We start from the raw sequence: 15,386 nt of genomic DNA on the forward strand, positions 1-15,386 counted from the left end.
ACGATCTTTCTTCAGCAGTCTTCTCTTGAGCATCTCTGCAATATTTTTGTTGCTATATGGCCTTTCCCTGGTAACTCCAATATCCTGAGATCAAAAGTCACTCACCAAACAGGTGAAGAAGGAAATCACAAGGCTGCATCCACTCTAGTGAATGTACCAGGGCACAGGCTCTAGTACTGGGGCTTTTTGTGCATGGGCAGGCTCCAGGCACGGTGCTGGTACCCACCAGCTTGTGCCCTCTCAGGCACAGCCTGGCTGAAATTTGTGGGGAGCACAGGCAACATTCCATTTCCCAGAAGCAGAACAGAGAAGACTTTGTTGTGCTGTGGTGGGAGAAGTTTGGACATTTCAGCATGAGCCATATCCTACAGCTTGCATTTGCCTGAATATACTTGTACAGGCATAATTGCAGAAGCCCACTGAAGGATACCAGAAGGATCCCATTTCAATGGGAAACTCAGAAACTGCAAACCAGTGGAGTGTCCTCCGATGCGCAGAGCTGAGCGAGGTCCACTGAGCAAGAGCCAGCTACCTGGGCCCATAAATCCTCAGCCTAACCATAAGACCAGAACTTGAGCATCCAGTTTAACACGAACCCAAGGAGCCGTTCTCTCCTGGCTGCCAGTGAGCAGTACTGGCCTCACAAGCAGCCCCGAGCCGCGGTGGCAGGGAGCCGGCAGCCCTCCCACCACACAGCCCAGGCGAGTGGGGGGGAGGGGGGGGGCACCAGGCTCCCCCATTCCGTGGGAAGGCTGCAAGGCAGAGCGAGGAGGGGGAATGGGCTGTGTCTTATCTCTCCTCTCCCTTTGTATGTACCTCCTGGTACGATTATTAAACGCAAATTACAAAAGATGTGACCCAAACGATCTTTTTTTCTTCTTTCACCGAGCGGTGCCTGCAGGGTCCTGATTCTGAATTCCGTTTCAATTACCGATGCCATTTTAACACAAAGCAGCTTCTGTCTGCAATTACCGGCACTGACGGCGGCGCAGAGGCAGCTCCGGTGGCAGAACACAAAGCCTGGCATCTTCCGCTGTTTAGAAACTTTCATTTGCCGTGATTAAAGGCAACAGACGCGAGAGTTGTCTGTCTGCAGACTGTGCACTGTGCGGCACGCTCCTTCCCGGCGCACTCCCTGAGAAACCAGCCCTCAGCACTCACCTCCACGAATCACTCAGGAGGACTTTAACTGGTGTTCCAGCCGGTATTATGTAGACACACTGACAGAGTTAACTCATCGCTCTTCAGCTCAGCAAGGAAACTCTCTGCTTTTACTGCTGGTAAAACCAAGCAGCTTGAGCTGTAGAGCAGAGAGACCAGCACAGGCTGAGGCACAGGGCAATACAAAGATGAGTATTTTCCTTTTACACTGACAAGCTAAAGTACTAGTAAAAAATAATTACAAAATGCATTCTTCACTCACAGCTGAAATGCAGCCTCCTGCAGGTACGAGGCTAGAAGTTCTACATATATTACTGCCACAAATTAACTCAGCGAGAGATGGTGAGGAATCCCAGAGCCAAATGAAACCAGTAACAGGAAACACGCACATCTGCCAGAGTTGGCAATTACCTAAGACAAGAGGGGTTGGCACCTGAAATCCATTGGGTATGGACCCCACTTTGCATCTTGTTGAACAACTCAGCACCACCTGTACAGTATCTTCTGATTCTCAAGCAAAATTCACAGCAACTGCAGTTTGACAGCTTAAGTCAGGCACAGTGGAATTCAAAGAGTACATTTCCGTGCAGCAGCTGCACATCACTCCCTGTGGCTGGATCTGAAAGCCCCTGTTCTGCCTCAAGCTGGACTCATAGACAACCACAGACACACCCCCAGATCACCCAGGCCCATGGAGAGGCAGGCAGACGCCACCTCTCCTTTGCCCCATCATCCTATTAAGTTTTGCTGCTTCTTCTTCAGTATATGCAGCTGTGCCTCTTTGTCCTTCAGCCTTCTTCACAAGCTCACCTGGCCTGTGCATGAGTGTCAAGCTTATTAGCTTCTAGATCCTTTCCTTTCTTTCTGTCCAGCCTCCCCCAATGACACCTACTTTGTGTCCCCTCACTCCCTTTCTCCACACCATCCATAATGTACCAATGATTTTCCAAGTGCCCTTTAATGCCACTGCTCTCGATGGGGCTTCCAAAGACACAGGAAGAATCCAGTTGCAGGTGCTGATGGCTGGTGAGAGGTGCTGTTCACATTTACTTTGTTACCCACTTTGCCCTTGCCTGTTCCTTGGCAGGTGGTCTATTTTTCTCAGGTGGTGGTCTACTTCTCCCTCCTGTAAGTTTGTTCAAACTTAAGTGCACAGCACCAAGCCCATGTGAGCACTTCAGCAACACAATGTGCAGTGTGAGTGCACAGCCAGGGCGATGCCGTTTCCCAGGGAAGGCCATGCCATGGATCAGCAGTAGGGCGTAGGTGTCTGAGATGCTTAAGCTGGGTTGGTGCAGACACAGGGAACACCAGCCATGGAGGCCCTGCTCTCAGAGGTAATATGGGGCTCAGCCAGAGCTGCCAGCCCAGGCACAGAGAGACCCTCAGGAATCATCCTTCCCTTTAAAACCCTCCCAAAGCTTGTATGGATGGAACAAGTCTTGAAATTCTTGGCCTCAAAATATGACTTATTTAAGTGGTGGGTAGGTCAGGCAGGTCTTTTGCACCCCTTTGTGGCAAAACTCCCATTTTCCAACAAGTCCCTGGGGCCCCTTGGGCTGCTTGGCCCCATGGGGAGTGAATCAGAGACACTAAATCCCACAACCCCAAAAGACAGCACTGGAAAAGTCTCTGCCCCGGTGGTGGTGGTGTCCAATTCCCACTGGACTTCCTGATCCCACCCTGTATCAGGACAGCCCATTTCACAAGGGCCCAGCCAAGCTGCTGTCCCCAGAAGGCGGCAGAGGGTGAAGAGAGGGCAATTTACAGCCCTGGTTATTGAGTGGTGTGTGAGTCGTTTGTCACACTGAGCCCTGGCACCTTGTTCTACCTGTGTTGTGTGTGTTTTATTGGTGTTGAGCAGAGGGAGGCTAGAGCAGAGGGGAGTCTGGGAGGAAAGGCACTCAAGTGAAAAATGAACTGAGCCAAACAGGATTGAGAGAGAGAGAGAGGGAGAGATGCAGGGGAAGGGGGTGAAAGAGGCCATATTATAAAACACAAGACAAATGTGCCCACTGGCAGCAGAGTTAGGGAGAGAGGGAGAGGGAAGAAATGAGGGAGAGCAGGGGAGGAGAAAGAAAGAGAGAATAAAGACACTGCTTTGTGGCCAGCACTGTCCTAGTGGGATCAGGGATGCACATGTAGTCAGAAAAATAATTCTCAGTTTAACAAAGCAAGAAGAGGGGGTGGGAATGGAGGAAAGCTACAGATCCAAACAGAAAGTGCCCCAGGGTGTCCAATCTGCCGGGTTTAAAAAAAAAAAAAAAAAAAAAAATTTGCCTCTTCCCCCCCTCCTTTCTCCACTGGGGGGCTGGCTCCTTCCCTGTCCCCCCAATCACCACCACCAAAAGGAATGGGACCAGGGAGAGAGCAGAAGGTCTGTTTAGAATTTCACATCCCTTCTATCCTGCTCCCTCAGTGCTAAACTTTCAAGACAAAAATCATAAAATGAGATGCTTTGTTGGTGAGGCAGATTCAGAGATCTTCCTGTTAGGAACAAGAAAGGGAAGAGAGAGACATAGAGTGAGAGAGAGCGATAGCTAGATGGAGGGCTGGCTTTGTGCTTGCAACAAGCCACTAAAGGTGCATTTTTAATTAAATTTATACAAAATGTGTCAGTTTTATCTCTATGTTTCAAACCTGACTCTTTTCTATCAAAGTAAAGTATTGATCTTCACTGCCCTGAAGCTACCTGACTGAATTAAACAGAATAAATAGAAGAAGGACTGAAAGGGCTTAGAAACAACTGCAGAGAGGCGAATGTTTAATGGCTCCACAGTCATTTGCTGCAATTAAAAAACAAAACCGTTTAGAGGGGCTGTTAACACCTTGAAGTCTGAAAATCCTCACTTCAAAAAAGCCCCAAAACAGCTTCCAGGCAAAACATTTTAATTGCCATAAATACTTCCAACCCCAGCCATCACTGGTGCATGTGCACGTTATATTGATAGACAAACAGATGCCTGGGCCCAACAAGACAGAATCTGCTCAGCTGGTGAGATATAGGTATGCTCTATATGGCACAGGGACACACCACCCAAGGAAAGTCCTGTATCCAGCATGACACAATATATGTCCACTTCATGTAAACCAAAAGCCTGTTTATCTGACAAGTTAAGGATGGATGTTTTAGACCCACATAGACACAACTATTCCAGGTACATTTGCATAAGGTGACATTGCCTTTACTGAACAGTATTCTCCAAACTCTATACTCAATTGCATGTCATGCAAGTCATAGGCATCTTACAGAGCTCCCTCTCTGCCTGTTTTATGTCACAAGAAGCTGTCACAGACAGTGCCACAACCAGTCCCACTTGATTAAGAACTATGTTGGGGCTGGGATACCCTCTGACAAGAGCTTACAGGCCCTGGAACAGGCAGGGCCCATAGTTTTGTTAACGGCTCTTGGACCACCATGTGACTTAAGATACCAACCAACCAACCAACCAACCAAAAAACCCCACCACATTTGCTTGTTAATCTTAAGGCAGTGTGCTACTGTGTGACTTACCAAAGCCTTTCTGAATGCCTGTGCATCTCTCAGCATGGAGATTTTCAATCCCTACGTTGTGGTCATCTGCTGAACTCAGCAGCAGAACTCTCTCTGTGGAGAGAGACATCAGCAGGCTGAAGAGCCCTATTGGCTTCAGACTTCCAGAGTTTGCACTGGAAAATAGTTCACAACTCATCCCTTTCCCTGGCTATTTCTGGGCTAAGTGGAGCAGCCTTATGGTAGAAAGCAGTTTTTGCAGGACATGATTACAGTTTCCTATCTTACCAGGCATACTACCAGGTGGGAAGTGTGCTGTGCTGTTCCTGGGGAAGATGTTTTGTACAGAGACTATAAAGATTTACTTTGTGTTTATGAAAATCTGGAAGGAGATCTGTAGCCTGAAACCAGCTCTTGGCTGAAAATCAAAATAAACAAATATATTGGCCTTGTGCATAATTTCAGTTAGTGAAGTAATGTGGCTGCGAAACAGGACGGATGCTCAGAGGGGCTGGATTTGGTTCCTAGATGTGTCACGGTCTCACTGTGGGACCCTGAAGAACTTGAATTATCAGCCCACAGTTCTGGTCCCTCTGTATGAAATGAAGAGCATCCAATCCCTGATGCACAGGGACACACAGAAGTCTTGGTGACTATGGATTTGAAAGCCATAGAAGTGAATAAGAGTATCTCTGGGGGCATCGAGCAATACAGAGGGGCAATACTAGAGAGGCTTTAAAGGAACTAGCTCAGATCCTAAAGAAGAGAATTTACAGCACTCAGCAGGGCAAGTCCAGGCTGCTTCTCATCCCTCTGGGTTAGATGGCATTTGCTATCTGGACTAGCAGTGAGTGAGCTCTGGTACAGCTACCATAGCCTGAACTGTTATTGCCCATTTATTTGTGAGGTTGATTCACCAAGCCTACAGCCATTTGTCCATACAACCTCACAGGCCACAGGGAGCCACAAGCTTAGCTCCAATTTGGCTTTGGAACTCCAGGCACTGAGAAGGTTGCCTGACTTGGATCAAATTCTTTGGCAATTTCCCAAGGCATTTTCCTGACTTTGTGAATAGTTCTGCTGATCAGGGTAATGATCAGAGCAAGACTTCAGTCCATCACATGGACTGTAAGTCCATCTCTTTTGGCTGATTCAAAATGTCCCACTACACCAAAAACAGTGTCCCTCATCATTTCAGGGCCAAAAACCAACCTGAGAATTTTCCTTACTTGGGTCCAAAAGAGGAATGATTTTTGCTGAAGGAGCAGGGTCAGATAATAAAAGCTGATCAGTTACTAGCATGTCAGTTTAGACAAGTGAATCCTGCATTTTCTCATCTTTCAAACATTTTGTTCAACATTAAGAAATGATGAAGAGATTTTCTGTAAACAGCAGGACATTTCACATGAAAGCAATAGCATAAATGTCACTATACACAATTCTTGCCTCTGATTGCTAGAGAATCACATATTTTTAAAGGATCCATGAAGCCACATACACGGGCGGCAGTTCCATCACCAACACTTGAACTGCAGGTTAACGTTCATCCCAGTCAGCTGCAATACTCACAAGCAACAGAAGCCCAGGGACAGAAGCCAGCATGGCTCTGCTTGACAGGATTTCAGAGCTATACTCTCACTTGAGCATCAGGAAGTTCTGCCCTATACCCTTCCTGGGTTCACAGCCTCTCGGGTGAAGCAGCCCTACAAATCTGAGCCAGTTGCCATATTCTGTAGCAGAGGGTGCATACGCATCCAGTCAACCTGCAACTTGTGCATCTGAAATGAAGCATTTGAGAGCCAAAGAATCGGCCTGTTTAGTGCTAAGGTTGAATACTCCTGCTGCTTATGGCCAAGCTCCTGCTGCTGCACTTCAGAGCATTTTGCTTTGTTACGGACCCCTGATTAACACTTTCTAAGCATTTCAGCCCACACTCCAGTCACTTTGCAGATTGCAATGAATGCAGATTTGAGTTTATGGGTTCATAAAAGTGTGAATTAGCACAACAATTTCTCCCAGCCTATTTGCACAGCCCTTTCTTGAGCGACCTGTCCCTACTGACAACACAAATATTTCAGCTCAAGCAAACTGCCCAGCAAGGCATTTTTAAGAGACTAGAATGAGATCCTTGGCCCCAGGAAGCAATGCCTGTGGGAGCACAAAGCGGGAGCATCATTGTGAAGACCAGCACTTGCATCTTCTGGCAGCACTATAAAGCACAGAGAAACAAACTCCTATAGCCCCTGTAGGAACTGCAGTGATCCCAACAGCCCTGGCCACTCACACAGGCTCTGAGCCTGGCATTGCTATTGCCACCCACACTAAACAGAGAAAGGTGAACAGGCCTCCCTTGTCTTGCACTGGTACAGTGCAGTCACATAGCCCTGCATCAATACACTGGACCAGATACAGAGACCCCAAAATAAGTACCTCACAGTGACCCAGTGCTGTTTCTTCTCACAGCACATGTGCCTTAATCTCTTCCAGCCTCTACTCTGACATCCCATATCTTTGGGCTGTGGAAAACACTGTCACCCAGTAATCTGCCCCTTTTCCTGCTCCCTCCATATCACTGGTGTGATCAGTCCTATCTCTGCATGAAGGAGGGGCTGGCTCACCAAATTTCTTTAATTAAAAGAAAAAGGATCAGGTTTCTTTCAGATAAGCAGGCAGGATTAAAATAGACAGAAAGAATAGACAAGGGGCAGCTGTCAGCACTCCAGCTGATCCAGTGTGATTATTAATAACGATAAGCAGGAGAAGAGGGCTAATAAAAGGATAATGAAGTGGTCCTGAAAGTGACAGGAGATGGAGCCTGATAAGAGGGCCCATGGCCTGGAGCTGTTCTGGTCCCAGTGAGGTCTGTGCAGAGCAGCCTGCTGGGGCAGATGCAAGTAGCAGGGCACTAAGAGGAAATGTTTCATCTCTCCAGGGATCATGGCAGAGGGATTAGTGGGCTCAGGAGCTCCAGACGTCTATTCCACACAGCATTCATGATTGAATCAATCAGGATGCTTCCTATGCTGTGACTGCCAGGAGTGCAGGTCATCCCTCTGAATAAAGCATGGCCCTGAGAGGACTGGTCTCACCAGGGCAGCCAGCTGTGGATCCCCCGTGTTGCCCTGCCTTGGCCCTCACTCAACACAACACCATCCCTGCACAGCCCAGGACTGGGGAACCACATTTCAAAAGGGAGCATAAGTGGAGAAGCTGCAAGGAGCAGTTGCTGGGAGAGCACAGAAGCAGCTTGGGGCATCTCTGCCCTGCCTGGGGATCACCCACCACTCCAGTTTCTCCTGTGTCTGTCAGCTCTCCAGGCCATGAAAGTGTCCCATATCCCAGGCAGTTGTCCAAAAAGTTGGGAGGATGCGGCTGCAGAAAGAGCAGCCTGGAGGGTTGGCTCTGGGTGCCCTTTCCTGAGGGAAAGCTCACAGGCAGATCTCGAAGCACAGGCAAAGTTTACCACAGCACCCTGTACTAGTGGTCTAGGTCAGTCAAGGGGAAATAAGGTGTGAAAAGTTATTTCCCAGAAGCCATTAAACAGAGAATGAAATTCCATCTAACACCAAATATAATGTCTGTACTCTCTCGCAAGGAGAGGATCAAATCATCTGTAAAGATGCAGTGGGAAAGAAGGAAGAGGAAAACTGAGGACTCAGAATTTCATAGCAAGACACAGAACAAGTCAGGTGGCTGGAGAATGCAGGTCTTGGTCAGGGAATGCTGTGGGAGGAATTTAGGCTGTTTGAGACAAACTGGATTAGTTTCCATTCAAACTGGTCTCTTTTATATCCAAAAATCCCGTTCTCCCTCCCCAAGCTTAGAGCATGTCTCCTTCAGAGGCAGAAATACTGTGACCTGGGCTGTGACATGGCACGGGCCAGCCGGTAGGCTGGCAGCTGGGTGTGTGTTCCATGCCGCCCCCACGCCCAGCCACAGGCGGCGGCTCTGCGCAAGGCCCGGGAGAGGAGCTGGGAATACAGGCTCTGGCTCGCACTGCCTGGCACTCGGCTCCCGCCACTCCGGGTCACCGCGGCAGATGCTGGGAGCATATGCCATGAATTAATTCCACTTTCCCTGAGATGCTTTGGAGAGAGGAACGGCAGTGCCTTTCCAACTTATTAACATAGGAGCTCCCCCCCACCTCCAATCACTTTGTCACACTTAATAAAACAGCCAGCCAGAGTCCCTTTAAGAGGTTCTTTAATGGAAAGCTGCTGGGTCTGGCTTTTTTTCAGCTTTTATTTCCTCCTTTTTTTTTCCAGTGTTGCCTAGGCTGTCTCAGCCCCAATATTCCCCCATCACTGACAAACCACACCCTAGTAAGGCATCTCAACAAAGAAAGTCTATAAATGTCGTATGTATTATTACAAGCAAAACCAGAGATTTCTAACACTGATAGCACCTAGATTTAATTTTTCTTTTATGCACTTCTTTTACTTTACCCGTGATGAGGCTCACCATTTGCCCAGTATTGCTCTATTGAGCTCTGAGTCTGCCAGAAGCTATCTGCAGGTAGATATTTACACCCATCCAGAATCCCAGCAATTCCCTGGGCAGACACCTCACGCCAGCTCACTGAGCTAAACATGCTGTTGACACACACACTTTGACAGGTTTGCAGCTCTTCCTCAGCAATGTAAGTACAGAGCGGAACAAAGACTAAGCAAGACTCTCTACATTGAATTGCCATCTTTGAATCGAAAATGGAAAACACTTGCCAGGTATATGAAAGCTATGTTTGAACTGGGAACTGGAGGTTCTTAATTTCTAACCCTGATTCTGCCAAAGATTTGTTATCCAGCCCTAAGCACACCACTGCACCTTGCATTACCCCTCTGCAATACAGGGTCTGTGGAGACCAGCAAGGGAATACTCCTCTATGCCTTGGCCAGGCACAGCCCAGAGGGCTGATCCGAGTTCCTAGGAATTGGGTGCACTGTTTTAAAAACTGCTCTCACTTCTTATCTCACCTGAGGATCAACCAGACCTACACCTTTGCAGTCTACAAGAAAAATTTCCTCTCTTGCATGCTCTTTCCACAGGACTTGTCAGAAATGCGGGTTCTTGAGGCAGCTTTGTCACAGCCAATACACACTGGTGCAGCACCATGAGCATGGGCATGAAAGAGCAGCTCATTTTTTCTCTTTAGCAAAGACAGCAACAGGCATGTGACAGCACCAGGACTTGAGAAAGAAGAAGCAACAGGTCTTATTCATGTTCCCAACACTGCAACCAAAACACAACTGTGGAAGGAAGGTGGGTGGGAACAGTTTACTGGAGAAGGGCCAGGAGCCCAACACCCACCTCCCCTCTGCCAGCTGTGGAAGGAGTTGAAGAGACATGGAAACAAGTCTCAGTCTATTAAGTTTATTGAAGGAAATTAAAGAGACAACTTGATCCCAGTGCACATAAATACTGAAGCAAGGAGAAAATATCTGACAGCGTGGCTGTGGAACGGTGAAAGCAAGCAGGCTCAAGAAAAACAAAATGAAACTCAAAAACTGAGTCTAGAAATAAAGCAGTTTTTAAACCATAATGGTGATCATCTATTAAAAAACTAACCAGGAGAGAGTTTTAAATATACTATCTGCCTTTCTAAAAGACAGGCAAAGCTCAGCCCCATCTCACTGGACTCTGCCATGGCCTATACTATAGCAGGTCAGACTAAATGATCAAAGCTATCTCTTCCTGCCATAAAATAGATGAGATTGGCATTTTTTTCAAGCCCTTCTCTCCAGCTCTGCTCAGGTATTTGCTAGGTTCCCAAAGTCCCAGACTGGGCACAGGCCTGGCTCACACACACCTGCTTCCCACCCTAGAGTATCCCCACCCAGGGTCCCCAGCTGAGACAGGTAGCCAACAGCACTCATTTTTTTTCCTCTCAGACTGGCTTGTTGTCTGATTTACTAACCTATTTTAGTTTGCTGAATTTAATTTTTTTTCCTGGGATGTACAAAGCATTCTAAATTCTCTTTGGCCAGGAATCATAAATGTCACAGAAAAGTAGACGCTAGCTCACCTGGGAAGTTTCTGCTCCTACCAAAACAGGTTTCTCTGCTCAGAGAAAGACTTTCAGATTATCTTCCATACAATGGCCTCCCAAGCTTCTGCCTCACCTAGTTTTCTAGTTATAGGAGACAGGTCTTGGTTGTAAAAAACTTAGTGTCTCCTTAAGACAGATAAGCCTCCCCTTATTTTTGTGGTCCCAGACTGGGGCCTAACTACTTCTCTTTCGTTGGTAAAGTTGTTTGGCATACCAACTCTCATCTGAAATTCTGCAGAGTACTGAATTCACAGTGAGTTATTTGACCTGTCCTGCTGTCACAAAAGTGGGAATGCAGTACTCTATTAGACCGACCAAACAAGCAAAGAAAAGCAGCACAGCAAGCTTCCTCCCAGCACCTGCACTCCCCAGAAAAACATAGCAAGATTCTCCAACAGGACAAGGCTTTGAAGGACATTGGTTTTGAAGTAATGTTACTGTTTCCCGCAAATAATGACCACGGTTCTACAGGGACAAGGTATTAACAGCTAAATGAGTTTTTCTTTAGATGACAATGAGAGTGAGTTATTTGGTTCCAAGGAGACACCCACCAGGGAGTTACCTTGTCTGAGAGCATCAGGTTCCATTCTTTCACACACATGGAATAAACATTTTCCTTGCAAACTACCTATTGCCTGAAGCGATCTCCATTCGGGCTGTGGTTTCATGTGATTGCAAAAGCTAAGTGAGGTTATGCCTGGTCAGAATTTAGCTGGGAGACCTCAAGGTATAAATAGGTGCTGTAAGAAGTGGCAGTTTAATAGGTGATGCTGCTTCCTGAGTCAATACAGAGGTAATGTTGCAAGAGAGAGGTTAAGCTAACAAGGAAAGGCTGGAGGCTGCTGGATGAAATGTAAATCAGGTATCCTGACAACTTGAGGTGTCTGTTGTGAGGAAGATGGTAACCTGGATGTCCTATGAAAACAAGTCGTATCAGCCTAAGCTTCTCTGACAGCCATCAGTGCAAACCACACTCCATTGTATGATGGTCCACTCTAGACAGGCTGCATTCCCACAGAGGAAAGATTGACCATTGCAGTTATCTGTAGAGGTGCTATTGAGGTGCAATGACTGTTTGTAAGTAAATATTTTACTGTGTTTAGAATTCTTAATTTCTTATGAGAACAAAAGTTCTTATTAAAAAAATAACCAAAACTTCTCCCAGGACAATTTTTCTATGAAGCAAGGTCCTATTTATTTTCATGTCTGAAATAAATTCTCAAATACAAACAAGTGAATAGAAAATTAAAGTGCTTAACTATTTACAGGGGATGGATGTATGAGACGTCTGGTGTGTCAGAGCTCTACGGGAGACTGAGGTGGTCCTCCCTCTCCGACTGTCCCACGTCCCACTCAGTCACTAGTTCTGAGGACACCTCTGTGAAGAGATGGTCCCAATCCCAGCTGGCATCATCCTACCAAGAGGAAAAAAGACAAACATGCTGACATGTTACTGGTGTCACCCAAAGTTCTCTGAACAATGCCAGAACAGCAAAGAGAGAAACCAAAAGGCAACTGCCCTGACCAGGGAAGTCTCAGATTCAGCAGGCTAGAACAGTAATACTAGCCAGAATGAAATGTGAATCCCTGCTACAATTTTAAAACATTGACAAAATTATTCATGTTCCAAAACTCCAAAAAGGACATTAATTGTTAATATAATTGTTAATATTAGATACTCCCAGGCAGGGTGTAGAAAGGAGCCCTTCCACTCTTCTGCACTTCTACTGAAGCATGTGCAGTTCAAAGCTGCAGAAATCCTCTGTTGCAAGTCCTGAGCTCAGTTGTATTGAGGTTGTTCTGTCCTGCTTTAAAAACCCCCTGCCCAAACCCCAAATGCTTTCTGCCTTTGTCCCTCTGTACTTTTCTGTAGAACCACCTGTAGCTCATGGTGGCTACCGAAGGACAAAACAAAGCACAGGTATCTCTGACAGTACTAGGCCCTTTACATTTTCCTGACTAGCTCCTTCATACTGAAGGGGGCCAATCATAGCGATGCCATAAACTGACATCAAGAAAGCACTATCTATTTTAAAAATATCTGCTGGGGAAATCAAACCTCCAACAGCTTGGACCAGCTCCTCCTCACATCTCTTCTCCACCCCACTGACATGGCTTCCTTTCCTAGTACAGTCTGAGACACACAAGAAGCTTTTACCTTGGTGTTTCCACAAAACAAAGACTCACCTCTCGTAGTTCATGCTCTGGAGCCAAAACTTTGGTGAGGAGCTTCAGGTCTACCTCCCCATCCTATGAACATAGAGAGTCACAATCTTACAGACACTGAGAAAACGGACATGATTATTTCACCAGATACATTTGTTAGATGTCACCACATTTGTCTCATAAGGGTCACTTTGTTCAGGACAACTCCAAGAACCTCACCTGAGCAACAGATACCATATCCACATTATTTACAGGCACAAACAAGTACAAAAGCCATGCTGCAGAGAGGAACAGACTTACACGGAGACTGCAAGTTCTTTGGATGATTAGTCTGTGTATTTTGTGCAGCTGAGTATCACTGTGGAGGATGACATGAGCCCGGAAGGAGAGGGACTCACATTGGCCAGCCCATAGCAACATCCACTTACCAGAGTCTGGAAGGCAGCATATTTCATTAGATCTTTGTCCAGGTCATGGTAGGTCAGCACACGGTTCACCTGCACACTGCAGCCAGAAAGGGTCAGAGAACAAGCCTGTGTCAGTGTGGAAGCGCATGTGAGGAGAAGGGTGGCATGAACAGTAGTCTGGTGCCTTGAGTGTCCACATCCCCCATGCAGACCCTTGGGATGGATGTACCCAGACAGAAGCACAGTTCAGTCAGCAAATGAACAGTCATTGACAAATCTATGTACCAGGTTGTGCACATGCATAAAAATAGGATGTGGAACAACCATGGACTCCCTCAGAGAAACCAGCATGCCAAAAGAAGATCTGTAGACTAGCTGCAAGGGCTAGAAAGAAAAGAAGACCGTAGTGAGCATTCAAACAGCCCCAGTGCCTTAGCAAAGGAGCCTCTGAGAGCAACACCATACAAGCTACAGAATAGTAGAGATTTTGGGATTTTCAAGTCTGAGCTGTAACAGAACTATCAAATATGACTTTTTAAAATGTAGCCTTCCAAGAAAAACATGGTGTAGTGGGGTGATAACACTGTTGTACCACACTCGCTTTCACAGGTGATGCAACACTATAGAAAAGACCTCTATTAATTGCATTTGCTTGTGTTTGTCCATGAAAATCACTTGTCTTTTCTACTGCAGGAAAACTATGAATACAGATCGCGTGATTAAAAAAAAAAAGGACAAAAAGAAATGAACTCCAGTGAGAGACACAGTAATTTTAAATTTACTACTATAAAGTGTCAATTATTTTTGTTAACAGCTGTATTTTGTTAACAGTAACTACTCCACACTTGTGAGAGAGGCATCTGGGCCAGGAGTAAGATATCCCACCCTTCCAAATAAGGGTCAGTCTGTGACCTTGGCAATAGGCCCAATAGAGGAGAGAAGACTTTCCTGGTATGTTTAAGACAAAACCCCAAAAACTTTCATTTCTTAAAACCTTCTGGTCTCCCTTGAGCTGACTCCAAGGCTACTGTGATAGCACCTTCAAACAACAGGATGGTACTTTGCAAATTAACTACGTACTTGAGTAAGAAGGATATCCTATGGAGGGCAAAGCAGCCTATGACCATCATAATCAAAGTGTGTGTGATAATGCATGTGTATTGGAGACGTTTGAGTTATGCAGGCAACCTTAAATCAAGAAATTCCCTACTTCTGAGAGTTTAATTTTGCAACATCAAATACATTATTCTAATGTAGGTTTTTTACATAGAGAGAATATGCAGTAATTGCTTTCTCCATGTAATAGGAAACAAGCAGTTTGCACTGTTCCGCTTGGACCCCTACTGTCCAAAACACAGCATCAAATCCTGCTGCATGGCACTGCTGCTGACATCCAAAGAGCATGAGTAAGATGGGTTTAATTTCACTAGCCAGTTTGCACTGCTGATGAGAGCCTCGAGGGCACCTGGCAGTGCTCTTACCTGGGGGGAGCTGCCACTTGCATGGCCAGATCTTCCTCCTGGACATCCTCCAAGTCAGGGATTATGGGAATGTCTGCAACAAGAGAAAGCAGCAGCAGTAAGTGGGGAGTGTTGTGCTCTCCTCTCACTGAAGACAAAGGTTCTCTTGCTTCACAGATACAAAGCTCCCTGTTTCTTATTAGAGGAAAACACAAAAGGGTTATTTAGAAATAATTTAAAATACATTGTTTAACATTAAAACAAGGCAATAAAACTTTGAAGTCTGGGGTCACAAGAAATCTTGCAAGAGGAGCAGATTAATCCAGGTAGGGCTCTATAGGCCATGGACTATGCATCTGAACACAACCCTGAAGCGAAAGAAGCCAGATGTACTAAACCTTGCTGCCTACATTGCCATCATCAACTGGTAAGAATTTGCTTGTTATGTGTTATCATTTATTCAGACACCAGTCACTTAGACTCTGTTAAAAATGAAACGTGGGGCAGAAACTGAGAGAATACATATAAAACTACATATTGAAGAAGCTGCTGTTGGGGTCTCAGGCTGTGCAGAGGCCTGTGACCTTCCTCAGGAAGGAAGTGCTGGTGGTCTAGCAGATACAAACACTTGGGAACACATCTAGTTGTATTGT

General features: G+C 46.2%; 1 protein-coding gene across 1 annotated transcript in view; it reads right to left on the reverse strand.

The window, feature by feature from the left end:
• Window positions 1-11,181: 11,181 nt before the first annotated feature.
• IFT43 (intraflagellar transport 43) overlaps window positions 11,182-15,386 on the reverse strand; it is a 44,282-nt gene continuing 40,077 nt past the window's right edge. The window contains 4 exon segments of the mRNA XM_039553225.1: window positions 11,182-12,115; window positions 12,888-12,950; window positions 13,295-13,370; window positions 14,755-14,827. Of these exon segments, the coding sequence (XP_039409159.1) occupies window positions 12,005-12,115; window positions 12,888-12,950; window positions 13,295-13,370; window positions 14,755-14,827 (323 nt within the window). The 3' untranslated portion in view covers window positions 11,182-12,004.

Source organism: Corvus cornix, chromosome 5 (assembly GCF_000738735.6).
Source record: "Corvus cornix cornix isolate S_Up_H32 chromosome 5, ASM73873v5, whole genome shotgun sequence".
Lineage (NCBI taxonomy): Eukaryota > Metazoa > Chordata > Aves > Passeriformes > Corvidae > Corvus > Corvus cornix.